Source organism: Lonchura striata, chromosome 4, assembly GCF_050655825.1.
Source record: "Lonchura striata isolate lonStrDom1 chromosome 4, ASM5065582v1, whole genome shotgun sequence".
In the NCBI taxonomy this organism is placed as follows: Eukaryota; Metazoa; Chordata; class Aves; order Passeriformes; family Estrildidae; genus Lonchura; species Lonchura striata.
In genome coordinates this window covers 58,055,237-58,081,223 of record NC_140706.1, presented here as the reverse complement: position 1 = coordinate 58,081,223, position 25,987 = coordinate 58,055,237, and the positions used below count along the sequence as shown (strand labels likewise).

The 25,987-nt window shown below is 40.7% G+C and overlaps 1 protein-coding gene across 26 annotated transcripts in view; it reads left to right on the top strand.

Annotated features, from left to right (window-relative positions):
- Positions 1-25,987, top strand: part of ADGRL3 (adhesion G protein-coupled receptor L3) — a 496,522-nt gene that overhangs the window by 164,084 nt on the left and 306,451 nt on the right. For all 26 annotated transcript variants that reach the window (XM_085579188.1, XM_085579186.1, XM_077782989.2 and 23 more), the window contains one exon: positions 10,339-10,591. In XM_085579188.1, coding sequence (XP_085435314.1) covers positions 10,537-10,591 — 55 coding nt within the window. In that variant the 5' untranslated portion in view covers positions 10,339-10,536. The remainder of the gene's footprint in view (positions 1-10,338; positions 10,592-25,987) is intronic.

Sequence of the window (25,987 nt, the reverse complement as noted above, 5' to 3'; positions counted from 1 at the left end):
TTATTGAATGCAGTTATTCTTGTCCTGCAGTAGTTTAGTGAAAAGATAAATTCAATCCCATGATTTCAGAGGGAGTCAAGTGGGACTCCCACATTTTACTGGGGGGAAAAGGCATTGAAGAAGTTTCTGGGTTTAATTTGGGGTTTTCCCCTTCCCATTCTTTACATGACATTGCATCATTTTCTGGGACTTTCTGTAGTAAAGCCTGCTTACAGTTTTCTGGTGGACCTCTCAGTGGTTGTTACTATGTAATAGGTCAGTAGGAGATGTGTTAGATGCTTACAGAGGCAGGCACATGTTCACTAGCAAATTTCACAACATGTGCATTTTCTCTTTAGGTGGCTGCTACTGATCCTCAGCTATGAGGTGTGAAAAGAAAGTGTCTCGTAGTTCTTACTCAGCACCCAAGACAATTCTCTTAAAAAGCACGTTTGTCCTGATTGTCCTCACAACTAATTTCTGCTAGAAAGCACTCAAGGAATTAATTAATTTTAGCCTTTCACTCATCTAAGTATTTTACTGTTTAAAAACTTGATAGGACCCATTAAAAAAGCACACGTGCTTACTGGAGTAAGATTTTCTTCTGCAAAACTTGCCTTTCTTTTGCAAAAAGCAAGTGTTTGGTTTTAAAAATACTTTTTGCAAGAGTTAAGGTGCTAGTCACTTTGGAAAAGAGCTGGTCATTATATATGTATTGTGATGATGCCAAGTTAGGATGTGAGAGTGGAGGCTTCAGCTGGAAGCTCCTGGTGAAATTCCATCCAGGTTTAAATGTTCTGTTTAGTTAAAGAACCCTCTTGTACTTTCAGCTGGATATATCTGGCCTTTGTTTCACTTGAGAAGGGAAGAGAGTATGTGTGATCTGTATTATATAAATATTTCATTCATGCAGGGCTTTTCATAAAAGATGTTTTCTTTGTAGTACCAAGAGAAGTGTTGACTCACAGCTGTAATGCAGTGGCCCTTTCAGATTCAAAGTCACTGTTGTAGTGATGCTCCTCCTGCTCCTCAGGAGGAGGGAGATAAAAAAAAAAAAAAAAAAGTTGTAGTCTTTCAGTTTGTGTTTGAGGGGTATTTTCCTTAGGGATTGGACTGGGTGCAGTTCTGAAGGGCTGCTTTTGCAGGGGTTAAGGAGATGTTGAGTATTTATGACTAGTTATCAAAGTTGGCTGGAAATGGTCCACTAACTGGCTGAAGCTTGATTTCAGAGTTGAAGGGCACACATAGAAATCCCCAGCCCCTCTGTCTCTGCTCTATGCAAAAGAGTGTTTTCATGCCATATTTTGCTGTTTGGATATTATGAAGAAGGAAGGGATAAGGAAGGAAGAAAGCTGTTTTTTACTGTGAGAATGCCCAGTACCTTCTAGAACTACACTTTGGGTGAGATGGTGACGTCTGTTAGTAGAATATAAGTAATAACAAAAGTATATGTGTGGAAAATGAGTGCAGTAATTAAATCTCTTTCTTTTTATTTTCCCCTCCAAAGATCAAAGAGGTTTGACTCTTAATTAATGCACAACAGAATTCATTAACATGGTAAAATGTGGAAAAACAGGCTATTGGTTATTACTACACAGACATTTGCTTTAGGGAACTATAAGTACTTTTTGTTCACTAATTTGCCATACTGCATCTGCTATTGTTTCTATTGTATGCATCTCACTCGAGAATACCACACCTAGAAATTTAGATGCAACCTTTATTCTTCTCTATGCCTATCTTTTTTTTTTTTTTTTTTTTTAAGTGGTGCCAGAATGCTGCTTCTGTGTTCCTGTCTTGCTTTCTCAGACAGTGTATGCAGTGCTTTGCTTCGCTTGCCCACGCTTTTTATATGACATCAAGTGCTGTTTATTTTTCTCCTAGCAACCTACTGGGCAGCTCTTTGTCTCTAGGTATAAAAAGATTTTTTATATTTTTTTTTCCTTGTAGGTATGAATGTTTAAGGTTGACTACTTTTTGTTGAAAAATGTGACGAAATTTTTACCTACTAATGCTCATTTTTGAGGTAGTCCCAAAAGAACAAATTCTGGCTAAGATTTTTTCCAACACAGCAAGGTCAGGAGTTTTTTAATAGATTTTACTTCAATCCAGAGTCTTCTTTAATTTGCATTATTTTCCTGAATAATGTAGCCCTCCTGATATTTTTCAAGCCACTTACACTTAACTAATCACTTACACTTATCTTCAGCATAAACCTCATTGATTTTATTTCTCATTGAAAATATCAGTAGTAGCAAATACAATCCTATTGGCTCACAGTCTATTAAAAATAAAATTATATTAAATGTCTTGTGGGGTGTGAAGAGGTTAAATCAAGGAGAGTCATCTGAGAAAGTCATCCTGGTGTGCAAAGCATAAATCTGGTTTATATTTAAACTGTGTCACCCACCAGCTAAAAATAGCAATGATCATTAAAAGCCAATTTGCTGCTAAACATTAATAGACATTTATTATATCATAACAGATCTGAAAGACAATTAAACTTATCTTTTTCCTAGATAACTCTCCTTTAAAAATGTGTTATTCACTTGGCTTTTGCTGTTAATCTCATTTACTAGGGATTTTTGTTCCACTTGATATTGTGCATATATGCATAGAATTTTGTGTAAGGTGGTTTCTTCTTGTTACTGTCTTTCAAGAACAGTACATTTTCAATAGGAAAAGTTGTTATCCCTCCTTTTACTGCCTGTTAACTTCCTAATCTGCACAAAAAGTGGAGTGAATTGACACTTAGACTAAAACAAGTAATATCTGCTACCATCCATTTGAGAAGAGAATACTAAGCAAGAGCAGGGTGAAAAATGCTCTGTATGCAGATTTTACACATAGGACATAGAATTACAATTTTCTGACTGTTTTCATTGCAATTCCTCAATCAAGTGGTACCTTTTCCCTGTTTTATTCCTCCATATAGTCATATTTGCAAATAGTGACTGGAGCTGGAGCTGAGGAAACTCAGCACTGTCAAAAGTACTGCTTCCTATGAGAAATGCAATCATAATCCTGGTATTTTTGGTTCAGGTGTTGCTATCTGTCAGGTCCCATGAAACAAACCATCAAAGGTGGGGGGCAAGGCTTTGTGCTTCAGCTCAGCATTGCTCAATTCTCCATAGCTGTTGATGTCTTTAATTGTGCTCCAACCTTCAAAGAAGTGTGGGGCCAACTGGGCTGTGAGGGAGAGGGCCCCAGGGTGGGCACAAGTCAGCCCTTTCCTCCTTTTCTGAATGGCAGGGCACACAAAAAGTGGTCCACTGTCATCTTTGTAAGTCAGAAACTTCTCTGACATACTGCTGCTTTTTGGGGAGCAAAAAGCAGCTGTTCTGGCTGATGCACAGAGGGATGGAGGCCACTAATATGAGCTCTGGGCTGCCTCCTGATGGATTCAGGCAAAAGAGAAATAGCACCTTCCTGCACTCCCCGGCATACCTCAGCAAGAAATCCCATCCTTGTAGGGAAGATAAATGTCACTAAAACTCTCTCTATGTATATCTGCAGCTGCTCATCAGTCTGGAGCAATGCAAGTTAAAGAAGTCCTTTCCTTCCAGGAAGAGGAAAGGAAGAAAATACAAAGGTGGTATAAAGGAGATAGCAGGAAGGGAGAGATAGGGAGGATAAATGAATATTGAAAAGTATTTTAAAGGCTGTATCCTGAGGCATTTAGGAGTACTCCTTCTCTGGTCTCAATATCAGACTATGCTTCCCCTCTTTGAACTTTCATGGAATTTTCTGTCTCTTCCATTGGCTAATTTTCTCTTTGGAGGCTGTCACTTCTTCATGGTAAAGCAAGACCCAGTGCAGGATCTGTGCCGTCACAATTACAGTCAGTCGTGGTAAGGCTGTTGAAGAAATGGGTCCAGGATGTGTGGGAGAGGTGATGCCTCAAAACATAAGCTGAGTTTATGGTAGCAAAGGGAAATTAAAATTATGCTGACCCTGGTGATAAGTTTGTCTGCATTTTCAGTGCATGCACCACACGTTTTATTTGTCACAGAAGAATTGCCGAAGGCTCTGTGCAATGCAAATAAGCATTGTGAGAGTATTGTCAGACCCAGACTTTCAACATCCTGTAATATTCACAGAAAAAAACCCCAAAAAAACCCAGAAAATCAAGATTTGATCAAAAGTTATGCAAATTTAAAATCAAATATGTTGAATTATGTTTATTTACCACTGCTTTACTGAGCCTCTGAGCTATTTGGGTCCTATTTTTAAGCTTCTCTCTGCAAGGAGAAATTTACTTGAAAAGAAAGCTGAAATTTTTATTATTGCGAGGATCTGCCACATATTGAGTTTTGCAATGAAATCATAACTGTTGGCAATACTGTGAAGAGTGCTTGCTTATGCATTATTTTCCCTCTATAAAGATGTGCTATCAACTAAAGCATTTGAGAAAGATTGGGTGTATTATGTAGGTATAATAAATGTTTAAGAAAGATCTGAACACCTCCCCAACATTTTTCAGAAGATTGTTGCAATGATTGCTGTACACAGTGATGACATAAGACTGTTCCAGGTGGTCAGAAGTTTATGGTGCAGTGCAGCTTGTGTGAAGAGCTGCATAGCTTTTCCCGATACTTGCAGGGTTATTTTTGCCCTGATGGGTTTGGAGTGGAGGGACTGACATGCTTCTTCCCAGCTGTGATCTGCTTTAGCAGGTGGTGCTTAAGCAGTGAGAGTACCAAGTTTTTTGTAATCAGTTTTCAGAAAGCCCGTTGATATGGGGTGGTAATGCAATACAAACATTTGCATATTTTACCACATCCTCACATGATACTCTGCACCTTTTGAAATTTTGCATGTGTTATCATATATTTGCACACATGCAGGGACCTTGTGAATGGTGTACTTTCCTCTTAAATCTGTGATGAATTATATTGCCAAGGATAACCAGCAGGCACTTAAAGAAAGTCTGGAACATTCAGTAGCTGTGATATTCAGATGTACAATTCAGTACATTCTTTCTAAACTTCTAGACCATATTTTCAAGACTCTTAACTTTTTTTCTCTCTGTTCCTTCCCCTCATCCTTCCATGTGTAGTCACAAGATGTGTGAATGGCTTCACTGTTAGTATAATTATTTTTTGCTGAAATTAGTTTGATTCTGGATTGAATGGGAAAACCAAAAAGCAGCTGATAGCTCAAGTTCCTCTTTTGACCTCTGGAACAGCCAAAAGCCTCTGTTTCACCTACACAGGGAAGAAAAAAAAAAAACCTGAGAACTACTATATTCAGCTGATCTGTATTTGGGTGTGCTTTCATCAAAGGCTTGATTAATCTGAAATGAATTAACTCAGTTAACACTTGAGAGTTATTTTGCAGCAAATCCCACAGAACATCTAAAGAGCTCTTTGTCACTTTGAATTATAGCCTAAACAGGTGGTTGATGAGCCTGGTTTGAGCTGAGAGTGGCTCCTTCCTGCCCTGGCTGCTCTCCTCAGGGAAGTGTAAGTAACACTGCAGTGATACCCGAGAATCCAGGATAAATACAAACTTACTAGACGTTATTGTTCTGTGTTTTTAAGGTTTTTAAAATTATTTTCCAGAGTGCTACATCAGGTATAAGGGAAGGAATAACAAGCAGAATGGTCTTGGGTTCTCAAGGAGTATGGATGAAATAAATATTAATGTACAGGAATGGCAGTTAAGTGCAACAGAGGTGCAAGTGCTCATTTTAAATCTTTCTTGGAAGAAGTGACTTAGAAATACCATGTCATTTTGCACATACTGGGTGAGAGGGTTGAGTCATTTCCTTCAGAGTCCACAACCTCAGCAGAGGTATGAGAGCAGAGTCTGCAGTACAAGAAAAGAACATGTAGATGAGAGCAGTTTGAAGCCACAAGCTGGTGTGTCCTGTCACCCTAAGAAGGCTCCCTGCCTCTCTCACAGTGCTTCCTCGCATCTGGCAAACTTAAAATTTGAAATGAAGAGCTAAAAGCCATGGACAACTCTCCTTATTTTGAGAAACAAAAGTGTTTTTTTCACAACTCGGTGAGAACTCTGACTTCATAAGTGCTTGTGGTATAGGATGAACATTCTCCTGGGCTGAATGCAGATAGAGATAAAAGTTTACAGGCAATTCAGTTTGTCTCAGAAACATGTTCCTGGCTTCTTAAAAATGTACATAGAAAAATCTGCCTATCAATGACCATGTAGCAGTGACTTCAGTGAGTGGCTATGAGAAAGTGCATGTGGAAATGCCAGGAGTGCAGCTTGCTCCTGCCCTGCTCCCCTGTGTTATACAGTTGGTAATGTCTGTGTGACCTTTTACGTGGCAAGTTGTGCTGCTGCCGCCACAAAATGACCAGGGAGCCACATCCCGAGTACCTGACGGGGAAAATGGGTTGAAATAGGATAAAGGTGGAAAGAGATTGGAGGAGCAGAACCTTTCCTTTTTAGCAATGTTGCAAAAAATAGACATAACAAACTGTTTTGCAAACAACTTATGGCCAAATGTATTGCAGAAATTCTTTAGCAATTCATAATGGGAGTGGAAATACAGCTCATTCTCTTACTTAAAGAAATTTTCTAACATTAAATTGCAATTAATTTAATTTTGCAGATATTGCATGTTTTATTGTTTTTTTTCTTGCTGGGTTATTTTCCCTCTCTTAACAAAACTCTGAATATGTTGCCTGAAATAATCTCAAGTAGCAGATGTTGAGAATGGGGAATTATGCTCATGGTTTCAGTTTGGACCATCAGCTTAGAGGAGTTTAATTACTTCCAAAATTTTCCCCTTGTAAATAGTGAATTTAATAAATCCTTGTTTGAAACATCACACTTATTTCCTACACAGTAGGTGACTTTTGCCAAAGGAGGAGAATAAGTGCTGGAATCTTTTCTATTAAGAACTATAAAACAATCCTTGTATCCTTGATTTGTTTAAGCTAGTTTTGCTATGCACATTTTCAGGGGTGGGGAGGAAATTGCTGCAAGTAAAACTGGATAAGAAAACCCCAGCATTCCTATCTGGCTTTTGCTAATGGGCCCCTTTGTAAGACACTCTCTCCTCTCCCCTGCCTAGAAAATGCTGGATACCTGAAGCAGCTTTTGCCGTGTGAGAAAGGTAGGGAACAGCTTTGTGCAGGTTCAAATGCTTGTGTTTGGAAGAAGGCAGTAATTAAATGGAGTTCTGACAGGTTTGACTTGCACTGCTCTGAATTCAGCTTTGAATTCAGCCTATCTGTTCACTCACCACATGAACCGGTTTCCTTTTCTTTTTCACCCACCCTGTAGACTGTCGACAGATGAGCTCAGAAAATGCTCCATGTGCTGCTTGACATCAGCTGCTGAAGAACAGACTTGGGTAGATGTTGAATTTGTCAGTGTATCTATAATGCTCTTTTATGAACAACGCCTTGATGAATACTTCACTGCTCATCTCTTCACTATGAGGCTTTAGTTTCTTTGATTTAGCTTTCTCCTATTCTGCCAGTAGCACTTTGAGCTGGATTTTTGGGAACTGCTGGCATGCAGTTCTGGTTTGGGTGATGCAGCAGATCATACTGTGAAGGTGTCAGGGGCAGCACTTTGGGCATAAAGGTCAGTGAGAAGAAGAACTTTCTCTTAAATCAATGCAGGCAGCATCATCTTTGTGGTTGAAGTCCAAACCCCTCAAGTCAAGCCCTTAAATTTTTCACTGGGATAGTGTATCCCTTTCTTGCATCAATAAATGTAACATTCTGCTTTACAGCTCACAGATAGTGAACTGTTTTCTCTAGTTTCTCTCCATGGCTATTCTTTACCTGGAGGTAATCCAACAATGAAGTGAATTTTGTTTTGCAGGCCTCTTTCTGGTGCTTGTGGGAGTTGAGTGACCATTAAGAAAAAGGGTTGTTCCACTCATTTCCTATGTAGCTGTTTCCCTGCAGATACCCAGTTCTCAAACACACTGTGATTATTTGATTACATGAAATACAAACCCACCCAGAATTTTGCAGCATTCCAATATACTTGGTTAATCTGGTGGTGCCCTGTGTTGTTAAACACAGCTGGCATATCTCCAGACACATTGTGTATTTGGTTATATTTGTGTGTGAGCTTGAGTTGAAGGCGTTGCAGAAGCAAGTTTAAGGGCAGGGTTGTGCCAGCCAGGGTGTGCAGACACCACCTGACAGGCCACAGCTCAAGAGTGTTCTCCTCTGGCAGGAAGGATGGTAGGGCAGAGAATATCTGGTCAGATTTACAGCTGGAGTAAATGGTGCATAATGACAAGCTAGTCCGGTTGTCTCTTTTGCACATGGGTTTTGTGACTCAATAATGTACTTTCTAGGAGGATAAAATGTTTATTTGTGGCTCTGGTGGTTCCAAGACATTAGTTCTCAAAAATTAGTGTTTGGACTTTGCAGAGGGTGTGTGAATGCTTTGCTCATTCAGCCTCAGCCTGTGAGATGACAGGAATAAAAAAATCCTAGAATCCTATCATGCAGGAATGTGTAGACAGATTAAAAAAAATTAAAGGGCTCTGTGTAAGTATTTTGCTGACAATTATCCCTTCTCTGGGATAGAGAGCCTAATTAGTTTGTGGCTTCTTCAGATATACCCAAAACCCTTTTATTGCGCCTTAATGTTATCTCTTTCTAACAGGCTTAGATTATTCAGAACTGATTCAGTTTAAACAAATAAAAATTGAAAACAAACCTTCGGTCTTTTACTGCCTGACTGAGCTTTTGCTTCAGGGAAGTGTACCTGTGCCTGGATAGCTTTCACCCATCTTTTATATGAGTGAAAAATTTTCTAGCACAAAAAGCTTCTCACTTTTGAAACTTCATAGAGGATACTATAGAAAAAAGCATGCATAAATAATGGCAGTACTGTAGTTTGATTTGTACTGGTGGCCTACTAAAATATAAATGGAAAACTTGATCACTGTTTAGAATGTACAATTTAAAATATTCATGAAGCTCTTCCCTATTTGAAAAGCAGACTTTTAATATTATCAATGACTATTTTGATTAGTCCCAGCTTGAGCAAAGTTTTAATTTCAAGGATGATCATAAAGAAGCCAATTGACTGCAGATTGAACTTGGATTTTTTAGTAGCCCCACATACAGACATGAAAAAAGAGCTATGGAAACTAAATGCTACATTTGAGTGAACAAATTGCAGGGACAGACTGGGAAGAAGAATCAAGAGAGAAAATAAAATCTTGGCAGTACAAGATATATTTATTAAAAAAAAATGCAGCTTCTTTATAGACTTTGGTTCTGAACAATATGGGGTTTTATTTAGTTGATCAGTAAAGATAGGAAGCAAAACAAAGGCCACTTTGTCATGCCAGACTTTCAGAAATATACCCACATCACAATGGCATGCAGCACAGTTTTTTCATACAGCTTTTTTGGCTTAGACTTGGTTTTGGGTAAGAACAAAAATTGGCAAAAACAGCTTCTGTGCTCAGGGAAGAATAACTTCTGTTGATCAGAGATTTTTTGAGGGATTTTTAATTAGACCAGTACTGTGAAGACTGCAGAGTCTAAGGAGTTCAAGACAGATATGTAAAGTACTTTTCAATTCCTCATATTTCCTCCTCATTTCAAAGTCAGTGGGGAGCTAAGTTTCAAACTGCTGCCGCAGTTTAACTCTGTAGAGTTGTTTTTTTCCTGCCAAGTTTGAGTCACCGTGGCCATCTAGCCCCTTCTGGAGAGATTAAAATGATGGAAAGCTGGAATACGTTCTCTGGTTAAATGAGCGAATGTTTCTATTCAAGCATGGATTCAGATTTCCCCGCGCTTTCCTGTGAGCGTGTGGGATGGACAACACCATTATTTTTAATTCCACAATAAATAACTGCAGAGCTCGGCTAGCAGTGAGTAGCTGGCAGTGACTAGAATGTAGCTGGTTACAGGATAAGGGTGACTTTGGGCTCTGCTTGGTTCAAAGCCTGGTCCAGATGCAGTGATTAAGAGTCCATACAGGTTACCTCAAACAAAGAGAGGTTTTCTGGCATATCATCAGTGGAAATACTCCCAAGCTATGTTACTAATCCCTCTGCCTGGCCTGCTATCTTGCCGTTAGCATCCACATCGGAGGCATGACAGACATGCAAAAGGGAGGGAAAAGTCTCAGCTTTTTTGTTCAAAACTGCTGTCTGGGGCCCTCTTTTGAGAGAGGAAGCAGAACACTGGTTATTAACCAGTTTGTTGACTGGTTCTCTGCACAGACATAAGTTTTATTTCCTATTTTATGTAGGAATGTGCATACATCTGAAGGGCCAGAGAGTGGGGAAGGCACATTTGCCTTTACAGCTGGCAGCTAAGAAATGCAGCAAGACTTGATTGAAAACACGTATCTTACTGTTTTACTAACTGCAGTTTTTTTTTAATTTCTCATTTGTAGGTCTCAGACTCTGGATACTGGCTGTGGGATATTTTTTTATTATTATTCTTATTGTTTTTGATCGGGCTTTTTTCCCCTTTTTGGATGTGAATTGAAGGCCAACAACCGCTGAAGTGTTGGAAGCACGTGCAGGAGGACGCTCACCTTTTTATTTGGACCCTTGTTTGCTGGGATACTTTCAAGCTCTCCTTCACAGTCATGTGGTCATCACAGCTGCTGTTCTTCACAATGCTCTTAACACCGTTTGCCCATGGTGAGTGAGGGGTGGTGTAAATGTGCCTGTAGGAAGGGAAGAGAAGAGAAAATAGCAAGGGTTTTTTTCTATGTCTTTTCTTAATGGTGTGGGTTTTTTTACAGGATGTTGGTTTCTCTCCCTGCTTGCCCCTCAGGTCTTTGAGATTCCCAGGTTACATTATGACTTAACTACTGAAACAAAGAATTCTGGTGATGCATAAAGTTTTCTTTTTCTGAGTTTAGCTTAGACTTTTTTTCCTTTTTCTTGGGGAAAAAGGGGGTTATTACTAATCAAATCACAGTTAAAGTAATGAGAAATAAAGGCAAATTTTAAAAGCACTGTCCGCCCCACCTCCCTTCTTCCTGAAGTGGACTTACTCCCAGTTGTCTCTGCCTCCTGCCCTGCGGCAGTACAGGGGCACAGGGAATGGCAGTTCTGTTCAATTCATCACATCTTGTTTCTACCGCTCCTTCCTCCTCAGAGGGAGGACCCCTCGCATTCTTCCCCTGCTCCAGCATGTGTTGCTCCCAAGGGGTCACTCATCCTGCCAGCGAACCTGCTCCAGTGGGGGCTTCTCATGCCACAGAGCCACAGCAAGGCTGCAGCTGCTTCACCTCCAAGGGCTGCAGGGGAATCTCGGCTCTGGCATCTGGAGCACCTCCTGCCCCTCTTCCTTCACTGACCCTGTCTCCAGAGCTGTTTGTCTCACAAAGCAGCAGCTTTGTCCCCTTTCTTGGATATGTTATCCCAGAGGCTCTGCCAGAGACCCTGATGGACTCAGCCTTGGCCAGTGATGGGTCTGTCCTGGAGCCAGCTGGCATTGGCTCTGTCACACATAGGAAAAGCTTCAAGCAGCTACTCACAGAAGCCACCCCTGTAACCAGTGCCTCCCTCCCCAAAACCTGGACATCCAAATCCAGTACAGATCTGTAGCAGAAAAATTTGATCTCTTTTATTAGCCACGAAACTCTTAAGTGAAATGTGACACATGTAATTCTTTGAAATAAGATTTTGAGGCCTGTTGGGTTCTTTTGATATGAGAAACCCAGTGTACGCTCTAGAAGTAAGCTGCCAGGTTTCACAAGTGCTGAAGGGTTGAGGAGCTCCTATTAGCAGTGTTGGGTACTAAATGCTCCAGGCAGAACTTTAGAAAATCCGTCTGCCTAATTTTTCTGGTGCTTAAATCGAAGATGAACTCTACCAAGGATCTCATTTTAATTAAAGGCCAGTGGAAGCATGTCTGTAAATGACATGACTCCTTGTATGTAAGCTGTGGGCCTCTGCTTTTAAAATATTCATCAGGCGTTTTTTGAGCTTTACCAACTGATCCTTTGTGTATGTGCTAGCACACTTTCAGGAGGAAAGTTTTATGAGAAATAAGGTGATGAAAAAAATAAAGTGATTGGCTGAACGTATCTATAGAGCACAACCTCGCTTATATAACACCTTTGGGGGACAAAGGCTATCTGTACTATTGTTCTTTAAGCAAGACTCTTCCTCACTGATTTGAAAATTAGACTGAGTGTTTAAACTGGGTTGACCAATTAGAGTGGAATGAAAGAGCTATTCAGGAAGATGCTCTCCAATCCTCTCTAGGACAGTTAAATGCTAAATGTTTTGTAAATATTTATATTTAAATAGTATTAACAGTTAAAGCAATTATTAGTTTAAATATGCCTCTGGCAGTTTTGTTTAAGATTCTCAATGCCACGGTAGCTGGAAAATCCTGCCTGATAGTCCCAGTAAATGAAAATGTCACAAGTATCCCAGCAGTCATATTATACTACACATGAGCAAATGCCACAGGTGCAGGAACTACGTCTGGAAATATTTCTAGCCTTTATGCTGCTCTCCAGACTAAATGTACAGGTTGTTTGCTGTGGTGGTAAATTTGACCATCACCCATTTATCCAACACCCATATTACCTGAGCAGATGCAAGTGGAAGTGTGACAGCTCTCTTTGAACAAGGGAGGAAGAACACCCTTGGTCTGAGCCAAAGAACTTCATTTGGATTTCCCTGTCCTGATCTGAATGGCCAGGATGCAGCTTCCATCTCAGCAGTGTGGTATGCTGTTTAAACACATGCCACAACCTCACCTTCCTTATAAAAATAGCCTAGTTAAGCCCTGCTTTTTATTTATTTTTTTATTTTCTCTTTTAGTAATCCCTTTTCACTGCATGCAGAAAGCATTCAGAATTTAAGCTTAACAGGAATCAGGCATTTGAGTTGCTCTTTCATGATCTGGAATTACTCCTGTCCTGTAGTGATTGCTGGAGATTATATGAACTACTTTTTCAGACTGACCTTGCTACATCTCATTCCCTTTTTGAGTTCCTGACACAGCCTCTTCATCTGTAGTGGTAGCTGCATTACAGACAGATTTCTTAGACCAGTGATCTCATAAATTGGAGAGGTGCTGGTGATGTTTTGAGGATTTTATTAGGGGGTGGTTTTTGTTTTCTTTTTTTTTTTTTTTTTTTTTTTTTTTTTTTTTGCTTTAGCTGTATCATTTCTTGGAGTAGATTGTGTGTCTTGGGCTGTGAGGACAGGTATGGAGTCAAAAGGTGTATACCTGAGTGATCTGCAAGATGAAAAGTAATCTTCCAGAATAGTGCCCTGGTACAATGTCATCTTGTTGATAAGCTGTAGAAATCATGAAAGGGGAAAAGGTCATGAGTCCTTGCATTTCCTCAGTGATTATGTTAATCTGTTGTATCCAAAATGCACAGGCACAGCACTGTCTAGTTTTGCTCAGATTGCTTTGAATCATAGCTCTCCCAAAAATGAAGCCATGTGAAGTACTTAATAATAGATTTGTGTAGTGGCTGCTTTCTTTACTGTTATCCTTGACTTGAATGGAAGATAGCTTACAACTTATACCACAACTTGGAGCAGTGTAGAAGCCCCCCCAAAAGCTATCCCCACTCCTAAGCTACAGCAAAGCCTGTAATTCCATTTGTTGCCTAAAACTAAACCTGTTATACAAAATCAGAGAATTACACAAGATAGACTGAAATAATACCAAGGAATAAAATAAAGCCATCAGCAATAACAATAAAAGCAGAGCCTTTTTCATCCTTTGTGAGGCCTCTGCTAAGGGGGCAAGACTTTTGCACCCCTGCCTTATTTTTGCCCCTCTTTGGAAGCTTTTCCCAAAGCATCTGAAGGTCTGGACCCTGGGAAAGTTCTCCTTAGTTGGTTTTCCCCCATGTACACCTTAGCAAATGGATCCTCTTTCCCTGTAGCAGGTGGATTTCCAAGAGGCATTTTCTGGAATGAGCAGCTGTTCTTGTCCTCAGCCTTCCTTCCCTTGACTCCAAACAGGGCAGATTTCTCTTCACCCACAAATGAACGCTGTCAAAAGTTCACTTGAAATGAGATGGACATGACAGGCAGCAGCTCAGTTTGCAAGCCTGGAGAGATGTCCACCTGCTCTGTCACATTGCTGTCGTGCTCGTGTGTGGCTCAGAGCTGAGCTTTAAGACTTCCAGACTGCTGGACAATAATAATAATAGAAATAAAGGGATTCAGAGCTGCATGCTGTTAGGAGCAGGATAGGAAGAATACCACAGTGATCACTGTGGGGTGAAATTTTGCACATTTCCAAACAACTTATTTTAGGCTCTGGAAGAGAGCCAAAGGCCTGTTGTATGGAAAGATCCTTATCATCCCATCGGATTGGTTTATTATTATTTATTTAAAAATTATTTTTTTAAGGATTGTACTACATGTCTAATTATATGATGTGCAACAAAGAATGAGTTAATTGTTGTTACTCTCCTTTTAATAATCCAAAGAGGGACAACCACATATTTTTCCAATTAAGTAATAATCCAGATCACCCAGTTTCTTATGGAGATTATTACAAATACAATAAAATCAGCAGGTGTGACTGTCTGGGAACCTGTTTCTTCTGCTGCTAACATCTTGCCTTGTGCTTGTGACAAGAGAGTGAGCTGTCAGCATCACAAAATCCTGCTTGGGCAAAATTCTGGGATTTGGTTCTTCCTGGTCTTGCAGTTGCTTGGGGTTGTTTATATATATTTTAACACCGTATTTATTAATGGGTTGCACACTCTTCTCTCCTGATGATCCATGGGATGGGTTAGTCATTGCTGTGATTGCTTAAATTCCTTAATATTTTCCTTGCTATACAATGCAATTTTTGGGTTAGAACCACACACTTGGCCAACACTAAGCCAGACTGAAGTCAGAACAAGTTAATAATGAAACCAGAACCTGGCTTAAATTACAGGACAAACAACAGGTATCTGTGTCATGGTTTAAGGCCAGCTAGCAGCTAAGCACCACAGATGCTTTATTACTTCCCTCCAGTCTCATATATCATTGTGATTCTGTATTTTCATACTGAATCCAAAACATAGCACTGTACCAACTACTAAGAAAAAATGAACTCTATCCCAGCCAAAACCAGGACAATTTGACATTGCAGCTAAGACAGACTAGAGAAAAGTTACCCCAGGGGAAAGTTGCAAGTGCAGCAAAGTTTCTCAAATAACTTTGGAGATTAGAGCTAAATTTAAGCTAAAATAGGTTGTAGTTCACACAAAGCCTATCAAGTCCTGGAGCCTGGTATTGTTGCGAAGCTTAAGGCCTGCTACTTGACTGCACCAAACTGGCAGGACTACAGATGCTGCTGGCCCAGTTCTAAACTTAAGCTGGTTGCCTCCAAGGATCATTTATGCAGTCTTGTGGCATAGCTGTGAAGTGACCTTCCTGCTTTTAGGGACAGATGCCATTTTGTCTCTCCATATGAGAATTAGTTTGAGATGGGGCTGAACTAATTTATCATTCTCAGAGTAGGAAATGAAATTTGAAGTCCTTTCAAGTCATTGCAGCTGCAAGGAAGAGAGCCTCGTCTGCTGTCCTGTTCGTGCCCTCTGAGCTTCTGCTCCATCTCTGCAATGCTTCTGGGAGACAGCCGCGGCGAGGGCTGCATCCTTGTGAAAAGATGCCACTCCAAGGTCAGGCTGATCTCTCCAGGCATTAGCAGGTCCAGATGCCGAGCCAGTTTCTGTGGGAACAGTGGAAATATTTATTACTGAACAGCACTGGTAGTTGCCTGGTGACAATGATTCTGTTAAAGCAAGCAGCATTATCTATCTTGGGGGAATATACGATGCTAGCAGGCTGGTCTTTGGTGACAGAGTGCTGTTTAATGTGAGCAGAACATTTGCCTCACTACTATTTTAATATGCTGGAAATACTGTCACTGCTTAAAATACATACTGTGTTTCTTTTATACTTGTACAAGTGTTACGTTAGCTAGTGAATGGTGGATAATTGCCTTTTACTACGATACTCTTTATACAGTCACAATGAAATACAAGATACATGTTTTATTAGTTGTGAAATAGCCAAGTTGACTTCCAGGCTTCTGCCTAACTTCAGTGTTTTAAAGATTAATCATCCTTGAAATATTTATAATGTTTGCTATTCTTGGCAATTTGTATTACCTGCAGCCGTGCCACCTTTTCCATAGTGGAACAAGTGATCGAGGAAGGCTTTTCCTGATAAAAGGGGGTGGCTGTTCTCTGTATAAACTGCAGCACTTTCATTAGCAGCATTACACTAAAATTGAGAATATTAAGTTCCCCATCTGATGACAGATCAATCTATAAATTGATAGAGGGTGAAATTCAACCTTTTTAACACTATCCACTATTTAATTCTTGTTTAAGTCATTATGCAGTGCAGAGGTCTGTGTGCGGACCCACTTCTTTCATGTCTAAATATCACACTGAATAAGGAGGGAGATTTGAAGTGGATTTTCTTGTAATGTGGGTTTTTTTCTTCAGTTTTTGGCAAGTGTGTCTGCTCAAAGAATCTTCCTGCTATAGGGAGGAAACAAGACCTTTTCCTCCCAGGGTTCCATATCAGGACTAGGGCTATTTAATGTCTTCATCAGTGGCATGGACGAGGGGATCAACTTGTGTCCTCAGCAAGTTTTTTGTTGACACCAAGCTGTGTCATGCATTGACATGCCTGAAGGATGGAATGCCATCCAGAGGGATCTGAAGAAGCCTGAGAGAAGGGAGCACAGGAAGGTTGTGATGTTCCACAAAGTCAAAGAGTTCAACTGTGGGGGTGTTGAGACCCTGGAACATGTTGTCCAGAGAAGCTGTTTATCCCATCATTGGAAGTGTTCAAAACCAGGTTGGGTGGGTCTCTCAGCACCCTAGTTGAGTGGGAGGTGTCCCTGCCCATGGCAGGGAGGTTGGAACTGGATGATGTTTAGTCCCTTCCCATCCTAAATGTTTGATGGTTTTTATGTGTATGGCAGCAGTGCATGTGGCTTTCTTTCTAAACTGCAGCAACAGAAAATGTGTTTGCTCTCACAGCAGCAGGAGGGGGTAAGCTGTATTACTTTTCAGGACTGAAATATCTGATTCTTCTGTCGTTTGTAACAATTTCCTGACAAGACTGATTTCTGTTCTCTAGTGACCAACTCTGAGCTCTGATTTTTTCAAGTGTTAGCCAAGCCATAAGATGTGACAGCATGTGAATTACAGTGCAGTAATTCCCACCCAGCACATTCAGACACAAAGATGAAGGCCAAATGGCCTCTGTGCAGTCAAGTGTGAATTATTGCACCATAATTTAATTCCTATTATATTTTATTGTGATTATAAAAATGTTTTTATTAGTGAACTTCTTTAAGAAAAATCAGTTTTTAAAAAAACAGAATTGAAAAGTGCAATGCTGAGCTTCTCACAAAGTGGTGTAAATAGCTTTATGCAATAAGGAGTTTTGTTAAATCTTGAAAAATTATATTTGTGTAGTTAATAACCCTAGGTAATGAATAGGTGTCATGGTGCAGACATCTGCTGTCTAAAAAAGCTGACCTAACTCTAAGTATTCATTTTGTATCAGCTGCCAGGCAGTTGCGAAGTAAGATGATTAGGTTTCTTCATTTCTGACCTAGTCTTGATTTGATCTGGAAACCTTAGCTTGCAGCCAGTCTCTTGAGCCTTCCAATCTTCTCCCAGTTCAGGCTATGCAAATGTAATGTCTGGTGCATTTGGGTTTTGGTTATTTTGAGCAAGTGCTGAGCAAATAGACAAGGTGGTTTGGTGGCAGCAGTTTGGAGAAGCATCAAAAAGGGATCAGGCTGATGTGTTAGGGAAAAAAATAAGCCAACCTGAAAACAGCTTGGGTGGTACTGGAGAGGAAAAACAAAAGGGCCATGAATTCCTTAAAAGTCTGTCTTAATTTTCCTTTTCCTTTGTCTTTCTACAAACCTTTAGCATTTTTTTTTTTTTTAATTGAAGAAAAGTCAAACCTCATGCAGTTAAGGGGGCTTAAGGTTACCAGGCTAAAAGCTTCTTCCCAGTAAATTGTTTTGAAAGAATTAAGAGAAGCCATGGGCTTGAAGTGACAGAATCTCTGGGGTATTGCCTGGCTTTCTCTTGGAATTCAGGAGGATGTTGAAATTGTCTAACCATGCTGATCCAGGTCCGTCTCTTTTGTAATAGTTCCTGGCTAGCAAGTACTGTTAGATAGCCCTATTCCTCACTAGTTCTTGTCATAGCTAAGCACAAAATAAATATGGGATTGCTATTAAAAGTGGGTGCTTTCAAGGCAGTTACTCTCTAAATGAGTTTTACTTAAGTTTTCAGAAACTTACAACTCATCAGGATATTGATGGGGCCAGAGCTGTTTCACTTCTGATGGATATAGGTATTAAGATTAGCATCCCAATGAAAAACCGCACTGGTTTTCCATGTAAGTGATGCAATTCCTGTGGTTTGGCATTAGATGCAAATGCTTGGAAAAAAAACAACAAACAAACAAAAAAGGGGAAAAAAAAAAAGCTTGCCTGACTTCCAATTAAAAATGTGAATGATCTCTCTGTACATCCTTTTGGAGTTAATAGTCCTAAGCAACCAAGACTGAAGAACAGTGTGGCAAAGCTGACTAATATGGGTACAGACATCCCATAGCCAATACCCAGAGGTGCCATGGACCACCAGGAATATTTTCATATCTGCAGTTTTCTGCACATGAGAGGACACTTTGTCCTGGGTCTTCCTGGACATGTAAGATACTCCAAAAGGGCTGTTTTTTGGGACAAGTGGAGGTCAAATGAGTCTGGTGCAGTACAGAAAGAGCAGCAGAAGTGAGCAGCTTCCCTTTCTGTATCCTCATGAATAGGGGAGATAACTACCCACCCATTCTCTATTTGTTTTCACCTATTGCATCGTTACCTTAATTTGGCTAATTGCCGATTCCTGTCTACTTTGTTAAGGTTAAGCTTCCAGATAAAGCTCATTTTTCTGAAAATGACAGGAAGCTCCCAGGGGTTGGAGAGATCCTGACGTTTTGGACTGGCTGTGCATCCATTCCCCCAATGAATAGAGAAGTGCAGGACGAAAGGACATCTTTACAGACAAAGCAGCTGCCTAATGCTAGGGCAGAGACATCCTTTCCAGCAGTGCAGGTGGAAGCCATGGCCAGGTTTTGTAAGTGCAAAAGCTTGCTGTGCCTATCTTTTTCACGCAGCTGGAACACCTCTTTTCTGGATGTGAAGATTTGTAGGATTGCCCACAAATGGGTAGTTATTTCTCTTTTTCTAATAACATCAGCTAAGCTAAACCATTGGAGCTGGATAGAAAAAAAAATACTTCTGAGAGACTCTCTGGCCCTAGTTGTCTCATACATTGAAGCTGGGCATGTTGGAGCATGCTAAGCTAAAATGAAAAAAGAACAACAATGAGGGGATGAATTATGGCCACCTTCACTCTTGTACCTCCTCCTCAGCTGTTGCCAACCTGCTCTCATGAGTTCTGGGCAGACCTGCTATTTCCTGTTAGGGAGAGCAACCTTTGCCCAGCAAAAACCAGCAAGAAGCAGCTCTTTATTGCAAATGAAACTGCTGATTCCCTAGAAGATATCTCCAACATCCATTTTATCAGTTCCACCATGTTAAATGAATTTTAGAGCCATCTGATATTTATTACCCCATGGCATATTCACTGTTGTTCAGTTGTTTCCTTTATTGATCATGATTTTTTTTTTAATTTGATATGTTTGGTGATGTGGTTTTTTTGAATTTGGAAGACATTTCCTGTTGCTCAATGAGTGACTCATCTGGGAAAGATGCTGTGGTGTGGGAAAAATTAAAAGCATATCAGAGATTTCAGTAGATTTTCCTCATTTGGAATTTCCCCTATTTCATCAAACAGTTTTTGCTGGGCAGCTTCCCTGGAATATTCCTCCCAGGGCCTGGCAGGATGAGCCCTGTTCTGTCATGGTTCTGCTCCAAGCTGTAGGATGTGCAATGAGTTTTTAGCCAACACCACACAGATGCTGCAATCTGCCCATTGTAGCAAGCGTGGGCCTGGGCTGGTGGGTTTTTAGTTACAGTGCAGTACTGAATGCATCACATAAACTCAGGGAATTATAATCGCAGCAGCACATACTGCTATATATTCCCTTGTGCTTTGCTGTGTTGGGCTGCTTTCTGCAGTGCTTGATAGTGGTGAATGCCTTGTCACACATCCTGAGGTGTAAGTTTGTTTCCTGTAAGACTCACAGGTGTTTTAAATCCTTCTCAAGAAGTCTGTGCATTAGAATGGGCAGAGGAAGTGGTAAGGACCAGGAATATGTAATTTTGTTACTGTCATTCCTGTCACTCCCTCTTATACCATAATCTATGGAAACTGAGATGCCTGATGAATTTTAGAAGTTCAGTCAAATTGTCACATGTTCTTAAGTCCAGAATGTGGAGCCATATATAAATACATATATAAATACAGCATTTTAATACTGAGTTCATTTAATCACAGAATCAGTGGGTTGGAAGAAACTCTGAAGATCATTGAGTCCAGCCCATGCCCTAAATGTTTTTGGGGTCTGATCTAAATCCCATGGCAAGTCAGTGATTCCTTGTAAATGCACTCTGAATCTGGTTTGCTCAGCCCAGAGGAGTTAACTTTGGGGAAAGCTGGAGTGTAGCATGGAGGAGAAGGTACCCTGGGCTAACCTCTCAACTCTTAGTGCTTGCAGTACGTTCACTAGATTGTGGGCTGCTCCCCTGCCCAGAGAGTTACAGCATTGTGCTTGGTCCTTATTCTCTTGGTAGGCTGATCCCCTTCAAGCTCTTCTAGGAACAATCGGAAGTCCATCAGTGCTGCTGATCTAAATGAGAATTTTAGGGTTTTTTTCCCCCCCCTGCAGCTCTTGTTGCTGAGGATCTGTCTCCAACTTTTAATTCACAGTGTCTTGTTGCTGTTACTGAAATGCTGGAGGCTGCAGTAAGGGCTGATTTAGTATCAGGGGAGTAGATGACAAAAAGGGAGCTGGCTCTGGTACGTCACTCTTGTGCAGCACTTATCTCTGCAGTGGGGAGGAGACGTGCCTGTTGGCTTATGAGCAAGGCAGTGTGGCTGGCTGTGCTACTTTTGTCAGGCTGGAGTGGAGCTGGGAGCTTTGTGCCCTTCCAGCCAAGGATGTGGGTGAGCAAAACCATGTGGCAGAGTCTCTGCGGGCAGGGGAAACCATGGTGGTGCTCTACTAAGCCAGGGGCTGGTGCTAACGCTGCCAACTGCTGCTTGCTGTGCATTTCTCCAGAGGCATCCTCTTCCTCCCTCTCATGTGTCCACTCCTCTGCTGGAGCAGGGCAGTCAGCACGGGGGCTGGCAAGTGTTCCTGGGAACATGGAACACTTGGGACATAAAGGGAATCCCCTTTATTCCTCCACTCTGAAAGACAGACTCATGGCCAAGTCCTGTTTATCACCTCAAACTGTATTTTGCCAGCATCACTGCTCAATTCTTTGTACATGTAATTGGTAGTATGTTTTCAAGGAAGGATGCTTATTTGTAAGAGTTGTAGGAAAATCCAGATCACTTGATTTTATTTTTTGTGTGTTTTTATGTACATATGAGGATATGTATGTCCTTTAAATGTAATTTTCATTCTGTGTATATAAATAAACCAATAGCGAGCTGGTCTGTCTAAACTTGGAATAATGCAAGGAACATTTGACATATGTTCATGTCTTTGTCATGACTTGAAATCCAACCTGTCATCACAATTTGTTATCTTATAGGCATGTGCAATTAAAATCTTACCATTAGATATTGCTCTGGGGAAATTCTGAGGACTAAAAAATCTAATAATGTTTAGTTGTTTTCCTTAATTTGATAGCGGGGAAAAAAAATGGCCTCGTGGCCAAATGCCAAATACATAATGAATTCCTATCACCAGCAGACACCTTAGAGTTTGTGAGCCCTGGTCACGAAAGTGCTTGGAAGATGTGTTACAGTATCAGACAGCCATAAGAAAAATAATTTCAGAAAAGCTCCAACTTGCTTACCTTTTAAAAATAACAAGTCTGGGCATAAATTTTGAGAGCTCTTATTTGTAAGAAGCTGGTTTGGTGCATCTTTAGCATCTCCAGACAGAGAGCAGTTGTCGTGAGGCACTGCAAGCACGTCCTTGCATCCTGACAGCTACAGCCCTTGTTTCAGATTGCTTACCTGAATTCACAGGAGCCTAAGATTAAAGAGCTGGAAGACAATAAGATGGAGGAGATGAAGCACAAAATGGATGAACCTATCATCTCTGTGGAGTGTCCTTGGGGATCCTAATTGAAAACAGGATTGGGAACGCTGTTTAGTAGAAACCCAAATGGCTTAGACTACTTGCTCTCTGTTCTGGCACTGGTGCCAAAATCTTCCTAGTGGGCCAGAAGGTGGGACTACTCTATTTTGATGCCTGGCTTAATGTGGATTCCCACTTTGTCCTGTGCATTCTGCCCTGGTAATGCTGGCTGTCCCCCATTCACCTATATAACAGGAGCTCTTTCTGCCTTTCTCTCACTAGGATGTTGAATTGTGGTCTTTCTCCTCTAAACAGCCAGCAGTTCTTGCAAAGCATAGTAACTTAATTATTTAGGGCCTGCACTGATTAGCCTCACATCTTGAGGCTACACAGACTTTCAGCTGTGGAACATCTGGTGACAGCCCTGTTTCTCAGAGCCCCAGCCCTTGCATAAATACAGTGCCTTTCTTTTTTGGATAGTAAATATATGACAGATGTGAAATTCTCCAGCTCTTGGGGGAGTGCTTACATGCTGAATTTCATTATCCCTTGTTGGCCAGTTGGCAAAATGCAATCAAGAATAACTTTTGAGGAGGGCTGGTGTATCCAATATCACTCTGGAACACTATTATTGTGGGAAGCTTAGGGCACAGAAAAGTTGATACCAGGAGATGAGATCAGTCTCTCTAGCACTCATGAAAATGCATTGAGTTAAAAAGGATAAACTCAGAAGTCAAAAGGAGCTGTGGGGTATGAACCTCTGTGAGAGTTAGACTCACAAACATTTTAGGGGCCAAATCCATTTGAATGTTTCGCTGCAGTGTGTGATTTTTATTTTTGTTTTGTTTATTTATAGGTTTGTTGTTTTTGTGGTGGCTTGCAGTGGGATATGGCAATCTGAGTAACTTGTGGAAGTGGTAGCTGTAGGGCTGTCAAATGTTCCTTAGTTTTTATAGGTACCTTCATTGGTGGTTTTGTAGTAATAATGCTTACACCTCTAGAGCATTATGTGTGAAGCCAAATACACATATGAAATTGTTAGTAACCACAGCTATACTACATAGAAAGCAATAGAAATATCAGCTAAAAATGTGGGAAAGAGATAAGTAGAACTGAAAAATACTAGTAATGCAAGGTATTTTTTCCTGAGGAAGCCTGGGTGAATGTTTGTTCATAAAACAGAATACCTGGCTTTGACAATATTAAAAAAAAAAACAAACTATTTTGACATAGTTTGCTGTGATGCCTCTGGTGAGTTCTCATGGAAAGCCATGAGAAGTCACCAGAGGCATCACAGCAAACTGTGGATCATAACTTGATATGTGGTGCCTTCTCCTGGTTGGGCTCCTTGTCTGTAGAACAGAGGTGTCTGAAGGCTCCTTGTCTGAAGTCTTGGAAAAATAAGGACCATAAATGCAGGGTGCTCGGTTCTTCATCAGAGAGGTTGACCGAGCTCTGATTTATTGGATTGCAGGGCTGAAAGCAAAATCTGCCAAGAAACTAAGAAAGGTATTTATGTCCTGATAGTAAAATGATGCTATTGTATAGTAGAGGGCAGTGATGGGCTTTTCTTACTGTAAGGATCCTGCAATAAGTTCCTACATTATTTTTCCTTCCCTCACCTTTGTTTTCCTTCCTGCTTCCTAAACAAGGAATGCACCACCCCATCCCCCCACTTAAAATACCAACTCAACAGATCATGTTGTCTGGGGAGAATTGTCACCCACTGTTCTCAGAGACTGTCTCCAGGGTAATTTTGTTTGCATTGTCCTCCCTTGAGGGGATGCTGCCCTTCAGGTGTTATTCTGGGAAACAAAGCTTTTGCCTCATGCCCTCAAACACATGGAATTATAATCCTTTGAATGTATCTGAGCACTGGCTTGAACCATGCAGAACTCACAGCGCTGTCATGCCAAAGTAGGGCAGGACTGAATAGGTGTCAACAGGATGTCTTGCTAGCAAATGTCGCCGCTTATGTATTGAAATAGATGTTCAGTGAAGCAAGATACTGGCTTGAACACAGAGGTATCCAGTTGAAAAGCACTCTTTGTTTCAAGAGCTGTGCTGTTCAGACCAGTTCCTCTCTTGGTATTGTTCCTTGCTGAGTATTAATTGATGGGCCGTTAACTAATTGACTCCCTTTCAAATAGGAGACTGCAGTAAATAATTTATTACTTGGCTTGGAGGTTATGTGATGGACAGGGTTGTTAGTGTAGCACTTTCAATCTATCCCTTTAGCAGGAAGAAAGGGACATAAGAAAGAATCTTAACTCTTTTCCTGCAACTTCAGTTCACTTCCCACATCGACATCAGGATGTCTGGCATATCTGTGTCCAAGCAGAAAGACCTCATAAGTCCCTGTACTTGCAGAAAATAGTAGAGATTTCTGTTGTAGCCTTTGAGTAAGTTACTACTTAATTAAACTTCATCATTCTGAAAAGACAGCTTGTTTCATGGGCAAAAGAAGTAAGAGAGACAGGTTTGTATTTTGGATTCTTTCCTTCACTGTAGAAGGTAGTGTGGGGTCCCTCCTCCACTGGCAGGCTCCTTACTTTTATGAAGCTCGCATAAATTGAATTATTTTCTCTGTTCTTTTTTGCCAGGTGGGATTCCAAATGGAACAACAGGCTAAAAGTGGTTAGGGGGATACTGTGCAGCACACATGATCTACAAGACTGATCTACATGATCTCATATTAGGCACAATACCCTTGGAGAACAAAACAAAACCAAAAATCGTATGCATTTGGTTTGTCACTTCCTGCTGCTTGCTTGTGTGGATGGCATCTGCTGGCCCAACTTTGTCTGCATTAGCAAGGTTGAGGAGAACTGCGGGGCCACAGCTCTCTCTGGCCTTGAATGTCAGAAGTCAGCAGTGAGGGAAATGTGGGCTGTCCATGCAACCAGGCAGGTTCTGTCTGGAGATCTCGTACAGCCGTGTGACCATCACAGCCTGAGCCGTGTTACAGTGTTAGCTGCTGACTGCCTGTAGTCTGTCACCAGCATTTGTAGCTGACAGGATCAGGGGTGTTGTGGGAGTCTTTTCATAGAGCTGGGGGTCTCTGAGGCAAATGCTCTGGCACCAGTACAATTACATAATAATGCTGTTGAAATAAAACCCTATAAGGGTCTATTACAGACGGGGCTTCATTTTCACAAAGTTTCTGGACTCTACACTGCTTTTCTTAATTTGACACCTTTTTTCCAAACAGAATATCCAAATGATCCTTAAATTACACTGTGAGTGAGAGCTTTATAGTAACCACGCAGAGTAACGTGTTTAAATGAAAGCACTGTTGTTTCAGTCTGGGGTTTCAGATTTACCTTTCAAATGCTTCTAATCTCTGTACTGCAAATTTGACAGATGCCTTTTATTGGTAGAAGACTTTTCATCTACCTGACCTAAAGGACACAGCACTTATTTGCATTTAGGCAGGATTTTGAAGCACAGTGAATTAGCAGTAAGCCGATACTTTAGTTCTTGTGTTTTCTTTGAGATTGCCTTTGTATTCTTTTGGATCATAACTTGAGTGCCTTAAATTTCACATATGTAGAATGTATCAATGCTGATTTGCAGTGCAGACATGTGGTCTGTTGAGTACCTTATGGATATACTAGGTACTATAAGTGTGTGTATCCTTTGCTATTTTTATTTTCTCTGACCTTTAATTCTGCTGCTGGTACAAGGTTAAATCTGCGAAGGCTATAATGAAAAAAAAGGGAAATATTAAAATGTGAGTGTCCTTGGTATGGTGAATCTGACTAGATACCCCACAGCGCTGAGGTGCTCTAACTTTATATCACAGTTGTACTCTAAAGTCTTAAGAACCAGGGACAGTTTGCT